Here is a 23827-nt window from a genome sequence, read left to right as displayed (position 1 = left end):
CTTTTTTTAAATCTCACATGGTTTTATTAGCTCTGCTGCAGTGAAATAAGGTATGTTGCTTCTTATCTGATAATTTCAGCATTTTAATTTAGGAAATACAAGCATAACTACACTTGCTTTCACTGTTGATTAAACACAGACATCCGAAATATTTCATGCTTCGCCAAGTGAATATTTTTAATTTTTTTTCCCCCAGGAAACAATGCTTAGGATGTCCGATCCTTTTTCTATTACAGGGAGAAAAGATGTCTTAGAGCAAGCATTTAAATGAATGTCAGTTGGAAGAAACACACACTGAGTGCAATTTGAGATAAAACTACCATTGATCCCTTCATGTACAGCCTTTGTGGCAGTGGTTGACATGGCTATTGAAAAGGGACTGCGGTGCCAGAGTTCTTCTAAGAGATAATCCGTCTTCTGAGAGAAGATTTAGGGTAAATGTACCTGTGAAAAACAGTGTATTTCAGCCTACATGATGAATGGCTTATTGTCCTTCCTCCGGAGCCTCGCTTGGGCTGGGGGGTGGAAGCAGCAGGAAAGGAAAGGCATCAGGCAGAGCAGCCTGAATTCTCGTCAGTGTGTCTGCTCAGCCCTTACCTAGCTCATAGGCAGGAGTAGCGAGAGCAATTTTTAGCCTAACAACAACTTTGCTTTGTGCCACAACTCCACTACAAATGTAAATGATTCCAGGCAATTGCATTATTTATCAAATTATTTCTATCACATGTCTTTGCAGCAGTTTATTACCTTTTTAATAATGCTTCCCATGCAATGAGGCAGCGACTGGGATTATTAAAATGATCTCATAAAAGCGGTATTGGCCATTAGGCTATTTCAGGAAAACACAGAGATTTAGAAATGCTCACGGGTCTGAATGCAGAAGCCTGGCTGTGAGGGAGGATTTACTACTCACAGCCCTCCCCGAGCCAGGGACAGCGCTCACCAGTACCTGCCCGTCACTGTGAAGGATGGGCTGCTTCCGAGTACGGTCCACAGCCAATAATTCCTGTGGCCATGGGATGCTCCCGCTGTGTGTGACTACAACCTTTATGTGGCACAAATAAATAACAGTAAGGTTAGAGCTGTCTGCTTGATAGCATTAATCCCCATTACAGTACGCGCTGAGGTCAATGTGGGCTTTGCAGGGCTCCACTCAACACCCTGGATGGCTGCTAGAGCGTGCAGGGAGGTAAGGACAAGAGGACAGCCCTGATCGTGACCCCCCAGCTTCAAGCCACCTGAGATTTCCCACCCTGTATGAACACAGACGAAAACACCGTTATCTCCCTGTGCATGGACGGGACTTTCCAGGCTTGGGCTTCACCCACCTGTGCCCCCGAGAGCGGCTCTGGCTCCAAACATTTCTGCCTAACTGGGAAAGGTGTGAAGCGGATGGTGTCCCTGCTGCCATTACGCCACCATGTCCTGAGGGCTAGGGCCAGCAAAGCACCATGAGCAAGGACAAGTTGGATTTGTGTCTAACCTGGCCATTAGGTTGCATCTGAGTGAACTGCAGGAAGATATTGTCTGCTGGAATGGCATTACAGTGGTTTTTATTTGATCATCCATCTAAACACATAACTGGTATTGACAGCCAGACGACGCAGGCAGCCTTTTACAGATACACAACTTCTTGTCCAGGACCTGTTAGTTTTGATTTAGATAACCACCTACAGCTGCTTCAGTACTTATTTGTCTATAACTACTTGTCTTTTCATGGTTCACGGAAAAGTCTGAGCTAATTTAGAGCCTCAGTCAAAGCCCATTTAATTTAGTACATGTCTTTCTCTTGGTGAAAGCAGGCATTAGATAAGGCCTTACTTATCCATGACAACTGGCAGGTCTCTTAACAGCAAACTCACTATAATTAATTTCCAGGTAAGAACTATATTTGCTCAAAATAAAGTGAGCTAAAATCCTGCTCTACTTAGTTTAATAGGAAAGTTTCCACCACCTTTGCTGAAGCTGTGTCTTACATGGGACTGTAGAGCCTGAGGATGAAGTGGTCATGTGGCACAGGGCTGCAGGACAGCCAGGGCTTCTGTCCTGTGGGTGTTCTTGACCTCTAAGGCAGGATTCTTAAATATATGTATATATTCCAAACAAACACTTGCTGGCAAAGGCCAGGAAAACCACCTTTGCACCGTTTTTACCAGTACATCTGAGTCAGGAAGGACACCAGAAGGTTTCCTGCTACAATCAGGGCAACTGGGAATTAGCAAGAAGCCTGTGATGTACACAGTTTGGGTTCAGTTGGTCTTTGCTGTGCTCTGGGACTACAAGGAATGCACAAAGATTTAAAACAGACCTTTTCAAAAGCCTTTCTTGGTAACAGCTGCTCTTACCTTGCTGCATCACAAATACAGAGTATTACGCTATTTTTTATTGATGTGGATCTTATTTGAGGGATGCAAATTGTGTGTAAACTTGTTTTCATCTTATGCTTTTCATTTACAGGCTTGCTAAGGATGAAGAATTAAAAGTGAGGAGAGTACAAACTAAAATTCTTTCTGATTATTGTAAAAAAAAAAAAATAAAAAAAAATAAAAAACAGTAAATATTTTTCCAGAGATAAAGAAAAATAGAACATATTTTGCTCGAACAAATATTTTTGAGAAAAAAATGGGGCCCTCCTTGACATCCAACAGCATAACTCCACTGAACTCAGGATCAGTCAGTATAAACGAGTGATGGAGCTGGCATCCTAAGTTCTTCCCACAATTTTATTTTTCAGCAAACTGTTTACTTGCACTGACAGAGCAGTCCAAATAAATAATATAGCACCCAGCATATATTAATATCTATCAACACAAAAGCTGTGTTTTGTCATCATCCTCCTTTTTGCCCAGAAATTTTAAAGGCAAGTGTGGAACTGATGAAACCCTGTCCTGAAGGAGTGGGCAGGAAAGAAGTGAGCATTTACAGCTATTAGAGACTTCATGTAAATTGTTCAGAGATGCCTAGGGTCATAATTCAAATATAAAAGTATCCCTGGGTTATCTAAGAAGAACAGTTCTCTACAAAATATCTTTCTTAAGGGATGCTGATAACAGGAAGAAACAAATGAAAACCAAACACAAACACAGCCAGGGACCCCGAAGGAAAAGAGAAAGCTGTTGTGAATTTCAAATAATAGAAACCTTTAGTCTTCTCTCCCTTTACACTGTTTTTTCATTACACACAGAATTAAAATAAATACAGTAAGAAAGACCCTGTCATGAAAATAAATATTTGAAGAAGCAGATCTGAGCAAAGCAAAAGGACGCTCGTTTTTACAGCTTTCATTCCTTAGACATGAGGCAATAATTTGAGCTATCTGGGAAGATTTTCTGAGTCTGGAAGGGTCCAATGGTGCAAAGAGCCAATTTTCCATTGATTTTGGTGGGAAACAAAGACCAATCTTCATGGGAAACTGCCCTTTTAGCACAGCTCTCGCAGTTTATTTTTACAGATCGAGTTGGCCGTGTGTCACAGAACACGAAAGCAGCACTGGGAAGGAAGGGGTGCTCAGGGTCCTGAGCGTGCCCCTTGCACAGCCCAGGCTCTGGTGCTTCAGCAGCCCCACATCTTCTCTTCCTGGCATGCTCACAGACCACCTCGTAGAAGGCTAAAGCATCTATGTGTGCACAGCTGCCCACCCATGGGCATGCAGCTCCCCACCAAGTATTCTCGCACTCAGAAGCGAGGTGAACCTCACATAAAAAAGCAGCAGGTGCTTTGAAGCCGTTCCTGCATTCACTCTACCTAATGTTCGGTGAAATATTTGCTATGCTTGTTCTTCCACAGCAGTGATTAGAGCCAGAGGCATGGAGATTAAGTGACTTCTCCCAGACGATAAAGAGGGACGGTGCCGATCTGAGGAATCAAATTTGGAAGCGCAGCCTCCAGCCACCCTCGCTAACAACTCCTTCCCCATCAAGGAGAAGCCAGCACCCTCTACCTACAGCAAACGCTTCAGAGGCTTGACAAACATAACCATTAACACAAACTCCACTGAAGCTCATAAAAATTATTCTCTTATGAGAAAAAAAAAAAATCCGTAAGAGATTTTCTGTGCATCATCTGCTGACACAAACCGTTTCTGGGAGCATTCGTGAGATTAGAGCAGAAGCAGTAAATGCATTCTCAGCTTATTCGCTCCAGCTGATACCATCTGAATACATGCCCAAAGGCATAGTCTCTCAAAGATAACACATCTTTTCCTCTAGTTTCAACAAAAAATGCCCACAGAACAAAGATAAATTACCCACTCCACTTGTAATCGACATTAACATAGATTTGCAAGATCCAAAGACACATTTACGTCACCTAAAAATGGTGTTAAAATAATCATCAAAAACATCACCGAGTCTGGTAGAATGTCTAAAAAGTTCATTAGAAATCCTTTCTTTTTCCCCAGTAGACATATAATTATTTCCTTGGATTTTAAACATGCATTTCTTAAAGCGTAAAATCTGTAAAATCATTATCTTTTAGTTCCTAATTATGAAAATATCCAAGAGAAGAAACATTTGATATATTTTTTTCCTTTCAAGATGCTATAATCATTATTATTATTATCATTTTAAAATTAAAGGACATGTATGAACCATACATGAATTTCAAACTGTGTTTAGAAGGCTAATTACAGGCATTTATTGTTGAAAGGGCTGGCTGCGGCGTGTGCTTGCAACAGAGAGAAATCTGCCTCGCCGCGGGGAGCCAGATCCTGCCTGCGCCCGACACAACAGCTCCGCGGGGGAGAACTCTGACTTTCCTGGAGTGTTTTTACCGAGAGGGAGAAATAATTTGTAGCTGCATGTAGGGTACCTGGAGATGAATTTAATAATCATAAAGATGAAACACCTCGAGCAGGACAAGCAGCAGCTGTTTAACAGCACTCGGCGAATGGCAGTGTAAGCACGGGACACGTCTCACCGTGCCCCGGGGCTCTGAAGCCTCTGAGAACGGGGCTGCCTGCATGCTTCGCTCTCTCCTCTTTCAACCCCCTACAAGCAAGGCTCTATTTTAAAACGAATTGCCATGACCCATGGTAAAAGTCTGCTGACTTCTCTAGGTACTCTGGGTCCCACCAACACGGCAAGGTCGGATGTACCACAGCCAGGCTGCGGTCTCCATGCGGTGACAGCCAAGCCGTACGTGTGTCCACGCTGCACCCTCACCACACCAAAAAGAGTCTGCTGGGAGAATGGCAACAGCTTGCTGACAGCACGGAGCAGATAAATGAATGTGCACGTTTTAGGGATCAGCCTAATTACTTTAGACAACATAAAATGGCAGCAAATCTGTGATCTAAATAAATCTCTAACCTTGCTCAGATAACCATTTTGCTAGGAACATTTGCTCAAGAACAGAGGGAGAAGGCAATGCAGCAAGGAACACTGGAGTTGCCAACTTACTATCAGCACTCAAGTCAGACAATTAGGAGGCTGGTAGAGTGAAACAGCTGAACATCTAACCTTTGTGAAAGTATCATTTAGAGGGTTATGTATACAAGCATACAGCAAGTTTCTCCAACTACAGAAGCGATAAGAATTATTATGGCCCAATATAGAGCAGGAAAGGAAAAAAAGCCTGGTAACTCTCCTTCTGATGAAGCCAAGAGCAGTTAGTGACCTACTCCTACAGAAAACTATGACCAAGCTGTATGGTTTTCACCGACGGACTTCAGAGGAGGCAATGAGCACAGAGCTGCCAGCCGGCTCCGCTCCTTCCCCTTGCTGACACTGTGCCCGCGAGCGCCCAGGAGAGCAGCAAGTGAGCTGGGGCAGACTCTCAAGGTGCTCGTCCCAGAGCTGTCATTTCAGGCTGACAAAACCACAGTGAGGTGAGCTTGTGCTTCAGCATGCTGGGATCCTACAGACCACACAAAGCTAACATCAGCTTCTGTGGGTGTAGGAATGATCTGTGAACATGAGGCCATCAAGACTCAGAGGGCTTCCTTAGGTGCTCTGACCAGTGAATCAAGTGGTTTCCTGGCTCATTTTAGTTCTCTTTTGCAGAAAAAAATAGTTAAAGTAAGTACATGCCAGTTATTTCAGACATTCCCATGAAGTAGAGCCATCCTCTGCCATTGTCTTTGAAAAGTAAGATGAATGCTGCATTGCCGGCTCAAACTTCAAAAAGCTATTTGTAGGGTGTCATTTTTCATATCGCCTAGGCAGGATGTAATGAAAAACCGACATGTTATTGATGGTTTGGTTACCTGTCTGCCTTAAAGAAATTGCACAGGTGCTTTATTTTGAAAGAAAAAAGTCTACACAATTAATGCAAAACAATGATAGGAAGCATCCTTTGAGGTTTTATTTTCTGCTGAGGTGTCACCAGACTGCATGTCCAAAAGCCACTGCTAGCAATTCATCTCCCAAGTAATCAGTATAAAAATATTATCATGGTTTGTACTCTGGCACCAGACTGGAAAAGATGTGCTGCCTGTCCTATTGCCATTTTGTTTCTGGCTGTTTAAAGCAATTAGTAACTAATTAGGAAGTTTGAGGCAACAAATAAAAAATGGGAATTCATACAGCTTTTTAAACTCCAGACACGCTGACAGAGTAAGAGAAAAGGCTCTCCTTTCTTGTCTGATTTCACAACTTTTCCTTCTCAAAATGGCATAGCATCGAAATAAACATGTTAAAATTTTTTATTAAAATGACACCCAATCTGATGGCTCTGTAAAGGAACAGCCCTCGTGAGGACATGCTGAGGATGTTAACCCTGGAGAAAACCACGGCTAAGGTCTTTCCTTCTCACAAGAAAAAAGCCTCTGAATGGTTTTAAAGTACAGAAGCCAACAAAGCCATCTAGTCACACACAACGAACATCTCAGCTGTAGTCTCCTGTCTGCTCCTTTCCACCTTCCACTGCCCCATCCCAGTCTCACAAACCCTCATCTTCCCTTCAGAAGTCACGAGGGCACTGAGACTTCTAAAAGTGAGCTTACTCTTCTAGATCATCTCTGACCAGAGATGATATGGTGGAGAGCAGCTATGAAATATCTGGAAAGATCTGGGCCTAAATTGCTTAAATTGTGAAGCACATAAGCACTTCTGCAAATGAACCTTGAGCACTTTCTGGAAACGCGGCTCTCTCCTGACCATTATCTGACAAGGTCCAAGTTTGCTGTGCACGCTTTACAGTTCTTAATGCTGCCGTAACTGAATTCAATGAGTAAATGCCATTATATGCTGCATGTCTGTGCTTTTATTGGTTTTCAACTAAAAAAAAAATATAAAAATCTTCCTGCTTTAAGCACTATGGCTTTGTGTGTGCAAGAGTGCGCTCATATATCACAAAGCTTGTCAAGACTGCAAGATAATGGGACCAACTGGGAAAATTTCCATGAAGACAGCGAGCGTGCCTGGAGTATCTAGGTCAGATCCTTCTCTAACAAAGTGCACTATAAGGGTCCCTTTATACAGAAACTTGTTTAATTAAGATAACAGATGTTGCTATTATATGAGTCCTAGTGAGTGCCTGTTTAATTGGACACTTTCATATTCTTTGCTACCAGCACAGAACATCATTTGTTTTTTATGAATTTCTTTCCTTACAATTAAACCGTACAAACAATGCACTGTATATTCATAGAAAAGAAACAGCTCTAATGATATAAGGGCTCTACATGAACAAGAACGGGAGAAGACTAATTTGTTTGGGGGCTTAAAAGTACAATTATTTTTCTGTCCTGGACTGGGTATATGTCTGGTACCACAGTAAATGTGACTTCCAATAGCTTTAGGAGAACATTACAAATGAAAACCATTGTGTACATATTTTAAACATTCATTATTTCAAGGGAAAACACATTAGACTTTGACACGTGCAAGTTCTTACCAAGTGCATGAGTTAGCTGACAACAGAACAGGGAAGCACTGGCAACTGTGTGATTGAGCAGGAAACTGATAAATTTCTCCTTGAAATTCTTTCACCTGAATTTCTCCTTTAATTTCACAACTCTAAAGCAGGTTATGGATTCAGCCTTGTGCTCAGACTGTCCATGCCAAACCTGCTGCAGGCCAGGTGTTGGTGTCTCAGGACACTAAACCAACCACATTCACGGTACAGCTGGAGCTGGAGGGCACTGCCAGCCCTGCTCACCTCCTTACAGTGATGTCCAAAACCATCACAGAACAAGGCTTCACCAACATAGGACCACTCCTAGTGCCGCTACCACTCACTAAACCAGACTACATGCTTCACTCCACTGCTGCGCCACAGCCTGGCTAACACAGCGGCAGGATGGCCAGGCAGCAGTGCTAACAAATCCCAAGACTGGCAGAAAAGCAGATAAATGAAAGATATCTTGGATTTCCTGCACACAGCCTACACTGCCTGGAGCTGGGAATCAACACAGAATGAGAGCAGCAGGAAGCAATGAGAGACTGAAACATGATGTCTCCCTCACCTCCTCTTGACCCACACACCACTATGGCTTCATGCTCTGGGAAATGACACGTGCATCTCTGAGAGACTGAAATCTGAAGTGACATCCTCTGTGAAAAATAAATAAATGCAAATCTTACCAAAAGACCTGCATGTAAATTAGAGTAATTTCTTGAATCTCAAAAACAAGTAACTGATGAAACAGGGAAGACTCATGAAGAAAGTCATGCCAATCCTGCAGTACAAACCAGCTTCTAACAATCCCTTCCAACTCTACTCCAAGGAAATTATTCCATGCCAATAGCAAAACACATCACTTTGACCAATTCCCTTAGAAATTTTCTTAAGGTACTCTAACAAAAGGACCTTTGTTAGGAAGATACTAAGAGACAGTTCAATCCACGCAGTTGAGTGTGTAAAAGCCCTGGGGTGTCACTACAGATCTCCTTGTCAGCATCAGCCTTAATGCTAAGCCCCACTGGGCTCAGCCCTTGGATGGTGTTTGCCTACGTGGATGAACCTGGAAGTCTGCTGGTAGCAATGTTCTTTTTCTGGCGGCTATGGAAAACCATATGGACATTAAGGAAAATCTAATTGTTTCAAAATTAAGGTTGAATTAACCATTTTCTATTATTTAACTATCATTTCCTGATATATATTTCAAGGTGAATTTCAGTTCTGTTCCAGGATGTTCCTCTAACAGTTTGGAGTGTGGGAGCAGCTGTGACAGAGTCTTATTTTAATTTCAGCTGGCAGAGCTCTGCGTAGCTCTAGGATTTTCCTCTAATCATGCACAGCTCGATTCTCCCTCTAGTACCCAGGAAATCTGAATGAAGGAGTCAGGGACGACAGTGACTTGTGATTTCCACCAGAGTGAGGACGAACTGCTTGTGCTTACAGCTAGCACAGTTCTCTGTGGGAGCCATGCTGTAATTATGAACAAATTGAAAGCTTTCTATGATAAGATCACCTGAAAATAAAGGTTTTAAAACACAAGTCTTAGTAATAAATTTATGTAATGTTGTGGCATTAGGTGTAATTGAATTATTATGAGAGGATTAAGAAAATCCTGCAAGAACAATCTGAGTGCCGTGACTTCCCCTCCCACTCCTGGCAATGAACAGCATATACAGTGTCATACTAGGAAATAATTGTCACAAATGGGAAATTCTGGGCTCTGTAAGATGTTTGATCTGCAGCTGGCATTCAGGAGTTTAAAGGAAAGACTCCCCATTAAGGACTGGCTTTCATTCACACCAGTGTTATGCAGGGGTCATCAATTAATGGAAGATTTTCCAGATTTGTGGGTAGCTGTGGATATCTGTTTTATCTTGGTAAATCTCAGCTGAAATTATCCTCCACCTCTGTAACTCCCACTGACATCTAGGAATGATTCATTTGGTTTCTGAGACAGCTTCTGTGTAAAACATGGACTCGGTTTGTCTTTCAGATGGTGTAATAACTGCAGAAGACCATGTCTCTGAGTATAATGTTTGTCTGATCCCTATCCAATGTGTATACAATGCCATAGATGACTATGTATTTTATATTCAAAAACTCACTTGACAATGACTATTGTATTTCACAAAATCAGAGGGATAAGGACATAAGATAATAAGAAGATTAAAATGCCAGTGAGAATTAAGTAGAAACCATACTTTCTGGCTTCTGTAGTCTGTGCCCTCCTTCCTCTCTATAATGTTTTTTGCCTGGTTTGAATGCCCTGGTTTCGGGCAGCTGGGCAGTAGTACCCTTCAGCTCGATCTCAGAGGTCTAAGTTCTAAGAGTCATTCTGCTGTAGGTGGCACATGACTCAAACTGAACCTATACAATAGGAATCCAGCTCTCCAGAACATCTCTTCTACTGTTGAGACAGAATAAGGGGATTGGAGGTTAAACTCATCTGGAAATATAAGAGAACCAAATGGCATGTGAAAAACATTCTGAAACCTCAGCACTAATCTTTTCTGTCTGAAGGAACAGTCTGAAGCAACCCCAAAGATGTAACAGTTTTGCAATAACCAAGGACACTAATTCCACCTTGAGCTCCCAGTTCTTGTTGGGAGATGATTTTCAGTCCCATCTGCTATCCCAATGGTGTGGAAGTAGAAGTTACATTGGCAGGCACTGGACTCACCTGTTTTACTCTACCAACAGCCACAGCAGCCCTTCAAGGCTGGTTTGTACAGAGTGGCATTAATAGGACCGAAGACCTTCCCCATAGAGCATTACAGCTATTTTGCCTGGAAATGTGAAGGAATGTAAGGGAGCACCAGGGACAGAAAATGAACTCTTCCATGTAGAAATAGTCCTTGTTTCTGAAGCAGAATTTGCAATGTATCTGTACCTGTGCTATAGCAGATTCTATATAAAATTTACCTTCTGGAGTCAAGCTACTAACATTATTTTGACTCAGTCAGGCCTCCAAGGCAGGATTTCCATTATTATGGAGATGAACTACCTTTAATGACTGCAATAATATAATTGTACCTCAGGGCAGAATTTCTAATAACACGATTGCACAGTTCTCAAACACTGGTAAGAGATATCTTCAGGGCAGGTTATTCATTAGGGGTGCAGTACACACTAGTAGTTCAGCCTCTAGAGAAGAATATGAAACCTAAAGCAATAAAGCTCTTTTATTTATTTATTTATTTATTTATTTATTTATTTATTTATTTATTTATTTTTTTTTCCTCCATGATAATCTCTGCCCTCTGGGCAAGCATTGAACAACACACTTAGTTTTGCCTCCTGGACAGCCGTAGCCTCCAGAACAGGAGTCCTGGCAGCCCAATCTGATGCACACTATTTCCATCTCCAGAAAGTTGCCCCTAACATTACACGCCATCTGAAAAGTCACAAGAGCCCCAGGACAAATGCCTGAATGATTGTCACCATCAAAGTCAGGCTGTACATCAGAATTCAAAGCAAGGACAAGCGCATTAATGTTACTTTTAACTCCACCTGGAGTTGCAAGGACCATCTATGTTGATTAACCTTCACACAATCAAGTTCAGTTTGGAGAAGGCTCCAGATGTTCAGGTGCCTCTCTGAAACTCAAAGGACTCTGATGCCAGTTAAGCTGGAGATTTCATTTAAGTGGTTTCTCCCACGCCTGTCTCAAAGTTCTCTTTTCCTCCCTAGATGAAGAGATTTCAGCAACAGATTTTCTTGGCATCTTTCTTACTGTATTTCAACAGATTTTTTCAACAGCCAGGAAAGTTCTTGTTTGAAGCCCACACATATGTGTGGGTGTAGGGACGTACTAGGACTGGACTTCAGTCAATGCTGCTGTCCACCAGGGAGGCAGCGAGAAGATAGTGTTTCAGCAAAAAAGAAACCAGAAATTTAACCAGCAAGGTTAAGCAGATGACCAGCCACTTGGCCTCTCTTACCCTTGTGAAGTCAGACAGCACTGATGAACAATGCCGTGATCACAGAAGACAATATAAATCCTTAATTGCACATTTCACACAGTCTCCAGTCACAGATTGTAGGGATGGCATGGTTAATAGAGGCAATGACGAGGATTCAACACCCTTGTCCCCATGGGAGCCACAAACAAGTGCGCATAAGAACTAAATAGGTCCAAGTGCCAAGCCAACGGAGCGGTGTTCATTAAGACATTTTGCCAGATAGGTCCTGCTGGAAGCTCTGGCTGGCAGAAAAACCCCAGGGCTGAAGTAGCAGAGAATTTCACACCTGCTTGGGCACATTTCACGTCTGATTTCCCATCCAGGGCTCGGTGCCCGAGTGGGAGGCTCACGGCTGGGAGAGGTGCGCTGGCAGGCGTGGGACAAAGAGCGTGGCATTTCTACAGTCTGCATTGAGCTCAGCTCTGAGCTACCTTTTTTCTTTTTTTGAAACTTGGTGGAAATTGGTTGAAACATCAGTAGCGCACTGTAATAACCAATTCAGATTTGTTATTTGTGATGACAGGCACAGGCAAACTGAACCACCATAAGGTACAAGTGAACAAGCCCCTTCCCTTGGAAAGCTGGGATCCAGCGTCCTCTGCTGTATTACAGCAGCTGACTTTTAGGAAAGTTTGCAAAAGAAAGAGTAGCGCTAGGAAAAAAAATCACTTTCTTGTCAGCATTACATAGCGGTGACAAAGCAAGAAACACAGTTGCTCTCACTTCTTTCCTTTCCTAATCCCTGACTCACATAAACCCCTGCTTCCTCTCCCACTCACTATATTTAAATGAGGAGATTACACCGCAGCATGCCTAGGAGAGCAGCTTCAGAGAAAACAGCAAATGTCAGCTGTGAACTTTGCCAGCAACCTCCAGCATTTAGTACTTTCCCCCTTCCCACAATCTTCACTAGAAGAACAAGGTACTTCAGTTTTAAAAACCAATGTACGTCGATATACTATAGCATCAGCCTTGCCCAGCTCTGTGCCCTGGCTGCTAAAGGAAGCTCTGCACACCTCATCACCCAACTCCTTTTATCCCAAGAGATGAAGTCAAGCGGTTCATAGACGATTGCGTCCTAAATACCAGATATCAGGTGCCAAGTAAGTCAGAAATATGTTGTGCCTTATTTTACTTACCTGGCTGAAAATGAACTACAGCTTTTCACATACTCATACACATCATCACAGTATATATTTTAACGTCCATTATAGGCAGGCTGGCTGGAGCAAGACGAGACTTTGTGAGACCAAAAACCACAACCAACCAAAACAAACCGACAGCTCTAACAGGTTTACACTTTTTAAAAGAAATTTTCGTATTATTTCTGGCTCTTTTGTCTGTACTCACAGGGCATGATTTTTCCCACAAATCCATTGCAATAAAAGAGGTATGTCACACTTTAAGGTGTCCTACACAACTCTACAGGTCCCTTTCTCAGATGTTGCATGAGTGAAACAGGTAACACACCCAGAGTCAAAAACCGCCACAAGCACAGAAGCAATGCATGTGGATTTAAAAAGTAGGCTCTTATTCCTTATAACGCTTTCCTTTGAAATTAAAAAAAAAGAAAAAAAAAGAAAAAAAAAGAAAAAAATGACTTAGCCAGTCTGAAAAAGCCATCTCCAAGTTAGGCATTATGACTGCCAAATTAATTACTGACCCCGAATAACTCCTGTTTGCAGGACATTGAGTAATTTACCAGGAGAGTGTAATTTGCAGTGGAGAGTTTCAGGGATATACTCCTGGGGATATTTTTTTGAAAAACAATGGCTATTTAGAGCAATCCAGAGGCAAAATATTTGCTTTTTAGAATGTATCTTTATCAGCTTCTTGGCAGGGATGCTTTAATAATACACAGAGACTGGGATAAACACAATGGGAATAGAAATCTTGGCCCGAGCTCCTTGAGGTTGAACGCTGGCTGTTTTCACATTTATTTGCAAGTCAATTTTGGGAAGCTATTAATGACAAATTTAGCTTTCATTGCTGAAAGCCCCTGGGTTGGAGCAAGCTAATGAAATAAATGGTTACTTTAAAACATTACCTCTCATTTTCTCTTAGGATGTCTTTTCCTTTCTTCCAAGAATAAGTAGGTCTGGGGGAAGCTTTCGGCTTACACTCAATGATTACTTCACCACCCACTTTCACAAGAGTTAACTTTTTCAAGAGAGTTTTGGAAAAGTCTGGACCGACAGCTGAAAGAAAAAAAAAAACAAAAAACAACACACAATCAGAATTACCTCTGGAAAAGGAAGTCAGGCACATTAGAATATTCCAGAGTTTCTTCTCACCTGTAATTGCTGAATGATCTGCCTTAAAATCTTATTTTTAATACTTTATATTCACAATTTTTGCCTGAAGAGGGTCTTTTATTTTGATGCTATAAAGCTCAGAGACCTTGACACAGCCAGGTCTTGAACCAAGCAAAACAAGGCAAGACTTCAGTAGTCATCAGGGCACAGAGTAGTCTCCAATCATCTGTCTTAGTTTCTCCAGGGCACAAACTTCTATTTTGTGAGAAACAGTCAAATGTTCATTGAGGCAAACACCGAAGCCCTGCAGACAGTCTGCAAACTGACTGCAAGGCAGGCCCCACACGGAGGAGATTGTTTGGCTTCAGATGCCTGCCTCAAAGGATTTTTAATGATTTATTTGATGAGACCAAATGACAGGCAGAGCTTGGAGGAAGCTGCCTCTAGGAAGACAACAAGTTTTTATTTAAATCAAATATTATTTTTTTTTTTTTTTTTTTTTTTTTTTTTTTTTTTTTTTTTTTTCAGTACAGAAAACTCAAAACAAATAGGTGAGGCAGCTTAAGGGTTTTATGAACAGCTCTTGACCTGCTCACTCCATCTTTGCTCACAGGAGTTTGCTCCCAGACAGCCCGGTGGCAGTGAACTCTGCCCAGTCCCTTCTGGTCCCCACAAATTCTTTCCATCCCTGTGCCTTCTGCCATGTCCTCATATCCCCAAGCTTGCAGCTGTTTGCTCATCTTTCTTTCTTGCTGCACCCTGCAAGGTGAGAGTTTAGATCACTGTGCATTGCAACTGCTTGATGCTCCAGAAAATGATCTAAAGCTCACCTGAACCAGCTGGGAGACAAAAACCTGCAGTGTGATACAGAAAGCAAATTCATTTTTCCTACAGCATCTTGCCTTCCTCCATTCTTTTGACTATCATTCCTGCCGCAAAAGAGTTGAATATAAAAAATAATCCTACACTGATAACACGATGGACTTTAGTATCTAATAGATCTGTTCTAACTTCCACTTTTATGGATCAGAGTTCACAAATCTCTGAGGTGTCCTGCCTGCTATGTCTGTTCATAGAGAGCTGATTCATTTTAGCATAAGTGAAAACACATATGTTACTAAAGACTATAAGAGCCACCTGAAAAACAACACCATATATATAAAACATTTCAAAATTAAGGCAGCATCCTGAAGATACCAATGCACTCAGACCCAGATAAAGCTTAGCTATAACATATCATAATTAATACATTATTACTGTTTGGATTTTTTTTCAGATGACTGTCCAAAATTTATTGGCAAAATAGATTTTTGAATAACCTTGTTATTTCCATCTCTAAGGATCAGTTTAGACTTTTTTTTAATATATTTTTTTTCAAGTAACTTTCTACTTACCTGAGATCCTGCCTGTGACAGAGGAGTTACACGATGTGGGTTTTATTCTATGATGGCTGACAAACAAAGTACATATCAAGTGATCAAAACTACTGAAATTTAGGGGTAGGAGGAAAATCTAGTCTGATTCTTATGCAAGGTATTCAGCACTCAGCCACAGACTGAGTCATCCCTACAAAACACCATATCACTAGGAGTTGCAACAGACTTGTTCAAGTGGTGGTACCTTGTGAAACAGCTTCTTGGGTCTATGGGTTTTGTGAAATAGGTCAATTTGCTAAAAATAGAGTTGCTGGTATGAAGACAAGAAAAAAAAAAAAAGGTCTGTTCTACAGGTACACATGCTTATGGATGAGACAGGGATGTATAATGTTGCATCTGAAATTTAGAAACTCTGGGCTCTCTTCTCAGCACTAGCATAGCCTCTCTGTGCCACTCCAGGGGTAATGCATTTAATGGCTCCACACCTTGTTTGTAAAATGAGGATTTCAATTTTTTTTTTTTTTTTCCTCACTCTAGGCCTCTCTCCCCATTTTTTTTCAAACATTTAGCCTGAAAACTCTTCCAGGCAGCGATTGCATTTTACTATAAGCTTTTACAATGCCCAGCACAACAGGATTCTGGTTCTAGCTGAAGACTCCAGGCAATATAATTGGCAACAATAATAGAGAAGAATCACTCTGAGAAAAGCTCTGTCTGTAATTTTCCATTTCTCTTTTTCACTTAATTTTGCTATAAGCTTCACTTGCTATTAGTGGTGTTTAATCATTTCAAGTGCTTAACTTCAGAACCTGTTAAAAAAAACATTTTTATACTCAGAAAGATCTGTTTAAAAGCTAACATTTCTCAGTGAGAGCTCAGAATATTGACCTCCTTTGAAAACCCTTGTGAAAAGGAAAACATACTGTTTTTCTTTAAAAATATGCCGAATTAAATCACTGATCCATAGAAATTAATGTGCAGCACACCATTCTGGTACTTCTTATGTGACACACAGAAGCAAGACTGTAATCCAGATGAGAAGTCGGCCAACTACAATTTATCTAGCAGGTTTTCAAGAGCAGGCTCTCCAAAGTCATTGCTCTTGGTGCCAACATGGTATCTACATGGGGATGTCCCTTTTACCTCTAAAGCTTGGTGAGGGTACAAATCACATTCATTGTAAATACCCCACATTCTCAGTTTTCAGTCACATTTTTCTGTGTGGTGGTTCAGTCTGCATTGAGTGTGCAGAGGACTCTGTCTTGTTATTGTAGGTGTGGTCTTCAACCTGCAGTCCAAAAATGTCAGTGACCATGTTCTCAGGACCAACATCAACACCATTGCTGGTTCAGGGAGGCCACTGGGTGCTCAGGGCTGCTGGGCCCCTGGAGGGCTGGAGGCACCACTAACATCCCGCACCTTCAGAGATCTGCCTTTCTGACAAAGGCTCATGTCTCCAGGGGTTTTGAATAGACAGGGAAAGCATCAGGGGGCTTATTTGAATTTCTTCCACGCAGTAACACGCCCAATATGTCTTAGTGCTGTGAAGTCTGATTTATTGAACATTATTGTACTTTTCTTGAACAGCAACAATGACAATCTTTCAAATGATTTTTTTTTTTTTTTTTTCTATCCAGGCATGTATCGCTGCTGATAAAAATGACCGATATTGAAAATGCCATAATCAGAAAAGACCTTGTGCTTTGTTCTTCAGGATAAAGCAGAGAATTATGCTATTGAACGCACACTTTGAAAACAACTAAAGCACTATTTCTGAATTTCAAATTCTATTTGACTCTTCAAAACTACATACGTATTTTGACTTATTGGTTCCTAGGCCTGTCACTCACACACGAGCTTTAAGAGCAACATCTGGGGGTAAGGTGCAGACCTACAGGACAGCTGAAGTTAGCAGGGGCCTTGGAGGTGGCCCAGCCCCAGCTCCTCCCAGTAGAGCCAGCCTGAGCAGGTTGCCCAGGGCTGTGTCCAGCTGGGTGCTGAATATTTCCAAAGATGGAAGTGACACAACCTCTCTGGGCAACCTGTTCCAGCATTTGAAGCAGTAAAATCCAGATTTTATGTTTAAATGGTATTTTCTGTGTTTCGGTTGATGCCTGTTGCTCTTATCTGGGCACTGGGCATCAGTGAGCTGAGCCTGTTTCTGTAATCCTACTGCCTCCTGTAATCCTACTGCTTCCTTACACATCAGTAACACCCCCAGACCTGCCTCCAATAGTTCCCATTAGGTTTTGTTGAGGAAAACAGCTTGTTAATTCAGTAAAGAGTGTGAGTCTGGAGACTTGAATTCTATTCTCACTCAGAGACACATTGGCTGGATTTCACTTTAAGCCTGATTCTAACCCGCTGGAGGAGCTGAGGACTCTCAGTTCACAGGAGCTTCCCCTGATACTAATGGGGAAAACTAGAGTAGGGGTACACAAAACAGGCGGGGCAGGAGCAGTTTTTCTTGGTGAGGGTTTGGGACTGAAGCATCGTGATTGCCGTTTGGATGGTGAAGGGTCTATTCGGACAGAAGGGTTTTCAACATCTCCTCAGGACAGTCCGTCTCTGCAGCCCACGAGCAGGCAGCTACTGTCCAGTGTGCTTTGAACTGGGGCAATACGTGGGTGTCTCCACAACATGTTTCTAACAGCAAGAGGTGAGTGAGCTTGCCAGCTCTCTTTGCTCAGTTACCTGGATGAATATGAGAATACGGGATCATGTAAAGAAATCTGTTCTCTATATATCTGTTTTCTCAAGTTTTCATTTTATGCTCTATTTAAAAACAACTTGACATAAATCCTCAGCAGCACTTCTGCTTCAGACACCAAAACTTGGCAGAACCAGTTTGGGTTAAAGCTGTGCCAATTTTGGAGGGTTGTAGCACTCAGGAAAGTAAACTTACCTATGACACTGAGTTCTGCACTGGCAAAAATGATGCCATGTCTGTTTTCTGCTGCACACTGATACATCCCGGCGTCCGACAGGCTGACGTTTGCTATCGTCAGTGAGCCCTGCTCTATCTGAACTCTGCCCTGTAGGAAACAGTGAAACAAATAAAGAAGTGAGTAAGGAGATCCCTCCTTGGAATATATCCCCAGCAGCAGTTGTGCCATACTGCATGTCCAGGTAGACAAAGAAAGGTAGGGGCAACAGGAAAAAATTGCATGCTCCAATCTATTTGTCTGCCAACTAGATTCTTGTCAGGTTACATACTATGTGGAAAAAAAACAATACAGTAGTTGGTAAATGCAATTTAAATTGGAGGACTTTCCCTTGACTTCTCATTGATTTAATACCCAAACCATTTAGATTAATCTCCCTTTCAAGTAAGTAAACTTGAATAAAAAATTGCACTTTTGTTCCATGGTGGCGTATCAGAGCCAACCTCATTCTTTAAAGCGATGGCATTACAGGTATATAGGGCAATGAAGGTCTGGAAGACTGGTTGCCATCTTAGCTGGTACAATGGGAAATATTTTTAATCCTCTGCATTTTCTTGAAAAGAGTATAGTTAATAATTTAATGATCCTTTTCTTTGTATCAGCCACTAACGTGATTTAAGTACAAGACCATCTGCTAGTGACCAGCATGAAGCAAGTAAAATTAGTGTGTGGAACAAAAGACCACAGTATCATTTGTCAGCCTAAGGATATGGAGCTCATGTTATCAATTTTAATAAGTAAAGCAAAGTGTTCCCTCCCTTCCCAAGAGTTTCACCATTAAAAAAAATAGTAATATAAAGAGCTATTGGCCTTCTACTTGGCCGTAGGGTGGAAATTTAATGTTTGTGCAATCTTTGTCAGGGTTTGATCAAATCTGAGCAGCCATGTTCTTTCACAGTAAGTGAAGGGGAAAAATGCAGTTTACTGTGAAAGCAGTGCTTTAGTAATTTGTTTAGTTTGTCATTATAATTGAGGCAATCACAGGACTGAGCAATTCCCCTTGGTGGTTTGAGGACGCTCTTGCTCTGCTCCTATAGACCACCCATCTAGGCAGCTCCTCGTGTCCCTGGCAGGAGGGCCGGAGGAATGGGAATGCTGCTAGAGACCAGCAGAAATGGTTTCAGTAGCAGCTGAAGTTCACCTGAAAACCATAAACTGAAAAAATGAATCCATGTCCACCCACAGTCCCACTCAGCCTTTCCCACTTTCTCACACGCATTAGATTTGCACTGTGGATCCTTCATTTCAAGGAGGAACTTGAAACTCACAGCTATCATACATGCTACGTCATTAACAACAACTCTCTTGAAGCCAGCATCTGCCCAAGAGAAAGGATGGGGCATCTCTGTATCCTCCAGCCCAGGACCTCAATTCCATACAAAGGCATCCACCAAGCATGGCAAGGAATTGCCTACAGAGCATGGGGATTTCAGAACACTGCCATCACTTCCATTTCTATTCCAAAAGTAATAAAATATGCACAATGAGAGCCACTCCAACAGTGCCTACCTGGGGCAGCAGTGGCTCCCCGTCCTTCAGCCAGCGGTACGAGGGCTTTGGCCTCCCGCTCGCACGGCACTCCCAGAAAACACTTTCCTCGATGGCTGCGTGTGCATCACTGATTTTCTGAATCCAGTTGGGCTGAGCTGCAATGCAGAAGGAATGAATAAAACCTCACATCTGCAAACAATAGCATGCTCTTCAGAATGCAAGCGAACAACCATACACCTTTATCATCACATTTAAAGGGTTGGATTTAAAAACATGCTTACTAACCCTGAGGATTCTTTTTATTTTTTTTCCTGAGTTCAGTTCTAATTCCTGAAGGGTAGCACATGCAAGATCAGAACCTTCTCTCCTAACTTTCATTTTAAATAAAAACATTTAATGAAAAAGGAGCAGCTTCAGAAACACAGATCATCATCATCATCACCACCACTATATCAAAACAAAGCAATGGTTCACATGCTGCCCCAGTGGAATAGATGGCATTGTTGGACCACTGAGCCTTCAAAAAGAGACATTTAGTATTCAACTAAAACAAAACAAACAAACAAACAAACAAACAAAAAAGTAATTTACAGCTATCTCTGCAATGAAATTAAGATTATACACGGAACTTTGGCCTGCATGGTTACAGCACAAATTCAGGTACAAATAATATATTCTTAGACTTTTTTTTTAGATGTGGATGAGATCCAAGGAATACTGTCCTATGAAGATCTTCCATGTATATGAAAAACTTTTTGGAGTTGATAATTATATTGATGACATTGAAGAAACGTATTAACCCCACAAGCAGATATTGGAGATAAATTTTAGAATTTGATTAAAAATGGTGCTGGTAGTTTTCAGACATTTATGTAGTTATATTTTTAGTTATGTTTTACATATTATTATTGGAGTTTGTAGTTGTTTGTTTTAACATATAGCTTAAGTTTAGCCAGACCCCACATGCAGATCAAAATTGCCACTTTTTGGAGAACACGCAGAACCTCTTTCTTATGTTACCTTCACAAACCGCATGCTAGATTTATCTACAATACATTTCAGAAAATACCATTAAAAAAAAAGAAAAAAAAGAGAGAGAGAGAGGGGAGGAAACAAAAAAAAATAGTGAGTTCAGTTTTTTTAGTGGTCATTTGCCCTATTTTGAAGTAAGAAAATCTGAGAGACTTAGTAGGAAGATATAACCAGCAGAGGTCTCCAAGAACCTGATTAATCCCCTTTCACATGTAATCAGATAAAAAAAATTAAGATTACTCCAAGAGAAAAAAAAAATAATTATATTTCCTTTGGACAGAAATAGGGACCAGAAAAAAAGATCTGAAAGGATAAATTAAAAAACGTTATATGAAAATGCTAAGTTGAACTTAGTTGGTATGACTATACCTAAACTATTGGCATGTCTACCATTACGAGATGCTGGATATACACTCTCAGAGAGCTCAGTGCCTTTTAAAACTGTTCAGACTGCGACAGATGTGTGCCTAATCCCACATCCACCTCATTGCATGCTTCCCTTCTCACTGTATCTATAAACAACAAAGCGCAGAAGAAAGAGGAAGAACATTGCACAGAATCTTAAATAAGCCACAAGAAATATTCCAAGGGACTTGTAAGAAAAGCAGAAAGGCAAACTGAACATAATGACAATGCCGGAGCAAGAGAAGGAGCTGAAAAGGAGAGGTGAGTGGTGCTTGCTTCTCTGACCGCCCCTTCTGCCCTGTAGTATGTTAAGCTTGTTTATTAACCGTATCTGAAGACATATGAAAAGGAAAGCCTTTAAATGCAGGAAGATGAAAGTCAGCTCTGTCTTTTGGAGTAAGAACTTGAACAATTCCATTGAGCCAAGACACCCTGTGCTACTCCGCAGGTTCACTGGCTCAAGGACATTTGCAAATTACTCATGAGTCTCCATATTTACTATTCTAATAGCATCTAACTCATGATTTTGAAAAGAGTCTTATGATATCATAAAAAGAGCTCTACAAAACCACACAGACCCATTTGCCTTTCTGCAGTACTGTTTTACTGATTTCCCACAAGTAAACAAAAAAGCAGACAAAACAACTGAAAGGAACCTGCAAAGCTATAAAACGCATAAAAAGCACAGTGGGCTCTACAGCATATAAATGTAAGCTATGTAAAAAGAAAGAAAACAGAAAAACCCTCATGTGAGGAGCAAAGAGGACTTAATATTTATCCTTATTTCAGTTCAATACTGATCCTCATTGCAGGCAATCAGGCTCCCCGACTAAGGCAAGTTCTTACTCAACCCAGTGAAAGACTCGTGCCCATCCAGTCCTTCATTTACAGAGTGCAGGTTACAGTTGTGAAATCCCACCCTACAGAACTGTGCGGTGATTCAGGCCCATGGTGTTGGAAATGCTGGGAGCCTGTGGGCAGCCCATTCGCTGCAATGCACGTGTGGCACCTGTGAGCCATGGGCTCACACCACGGTTCATCCTTTCCAGTTATTTAACCTGGTTAAACTTTCTATCCTACAGCTATTTATGTTGCAGATGAGTACGGAACAAGCCTATTAGGTCAAAAAAAAAAAAAAAAAAAAAGCTCAGAGAAAACTGGAGGAGCCCTTTGTTTCCCAGGAACTTAGTTCTCTGCTGCTCTTTGGGAGACATTTCTAATTAGGTCAACCTCTCCTTTGAACAGCTCATTTCAGAGAATACCAGACATGCTCTTGACTTAATATTGAGTAATACACAAGGGTTGGTCCATGGAGCAAATGCGTTTGAGCCACCAAATGAGAGTTGCCATAATATAATGAAATTTGACAGCCTCCCATTGGGGATCATACCAAGACACGGTAATGTGCCACAAGATTTCAAGCACGATAATTAAAATAATTCAAATAAGGGTATGAATCAGCTCTATACTACATTTCCTGGTATAGGTGCATTGTTCAAGATAACTTTTTTTTTTTTTTTTTTTTTTTTTTTTTAATTTAATGACTGACAGCAGTGTTCTTGAAAAAGTCTTTCATTTAATTTCTGTGGTGCTGAGCAAAGAGAAATTCTTCCGTGTGATGGGACTAGACATATGGCCGTATTAGGGGTAGTTTGTTACAGGTTTTGGTTGGAAAGGTCCTGGAGGAAAAGTCTGATATGAAAGAAAAAAACAAACATAGAAGTTGATAAGAATTCATCTGAGCTGTAAAGAAAAGTCATATACTCAATCTATAAACTGGAAGAAAAAGCTTAAAATATAAACATGGCACTTGCATACTTATAGTTTATAGGAGAAATATTCCCCTCATAGGTGATGAGAGCTGCCTGGAATGGGTACTGAAGTGGACAAAAGAATAATGATAAGTATGGGTTAAAAAACCCAAACCACAAAAACCAGCAACCTTTTTCACTTAGCCTTTGAAAACATAAAGTGGGGCATTTTAAACCAGGTGATTACAGAATTATGCCCAAGTATACTCTTGCTTCTTCAAGAGAAAAGAGTCTAGAGCAAGTCTGTTCCCTATAGCAAACTGAGAAGCAAAAGTAGGCACTGGGAATCTGGACCGGAAATCACTTCCTGAAAGAGGTTTGAAAATGAAATGACACAGCCGATGATGATGCATCATATCAGAAATAAGAAACAAAACCAAGGAGTTATGGGAGCGATGTAAGAAGTAAAACAGAAATAAATCTGTAGGACTTGTTATGCTCCTGCGAGTTCAAAACAGCCCAAAAGACTAAAGCAAATGAGGTACTAATACATACACAGAATCCAATTCTTGGTCGGTGTATATTGATTTCAGTGTTCCTAAGCCAATTTATAGCAGCTGATGACCTAGAGCAGGCTGTGTAATTCATCATTAGTGGCAGATGAAGGGCTGAATGACTGTCCATTACTCTATCTATTCTGAGGAGATTGAGACTCAGCCCAGGATCAGAAATGCCTGAAGACCAGAAAGCCAAGCATAAGAAATAAGA

The 23827-nt window shown here is 41.3% G+C and overlaps 1 protein-coding gene across 5 annotated transcripts in view; it reads right to left on the bottom strand.

Moving 5' to 3' along the window:
* Positions 1-23827, bottom strand: part of CNTN4 (contactin 4) — a 296910-nt gene that overhangs the window by 40956 nt on the left and 232127 nt on the right. For all 5 annotated transcript variants that reach the window (XM_032193834.1, XM_032193833.1, XM_032193831.1 and 2 more), the window contains 3 exons: positions 19890-20026; positions 18341-18470; positions 13852-14002 (listed from right to left, as the gene is read on the bottom strand). In XM_032193834.1, the coding sequence (XP_032049725.1) occupies positions 13852-14002; positions 18341-18470; positions 19890-20026 (418 nt within the window). The remainder of the gene's footprint in view (positions 1-13851; positions 14003-18340; positions 18471-19889; positions 20027-23827) is intronic.

The sequence above is a fragment of the Aythya fuligula genome, chromosome 10 (genome assembly GCF_009819795.1).
Source record: "Aythya fuligula isolate bAytFul2 chromosome 10, bAytFul2.pri, whole genome shotgun sequence".
NCBI lineage: Eukaryota > Metazoa > Chordata > Aves > Anseriformes > Anatidae > Aythya > Aythya fuligula.
Note: the sequence above shows the minus strand (reverse complement) of the source record. Positions and strands in the feature narration are given on the sequence as shown.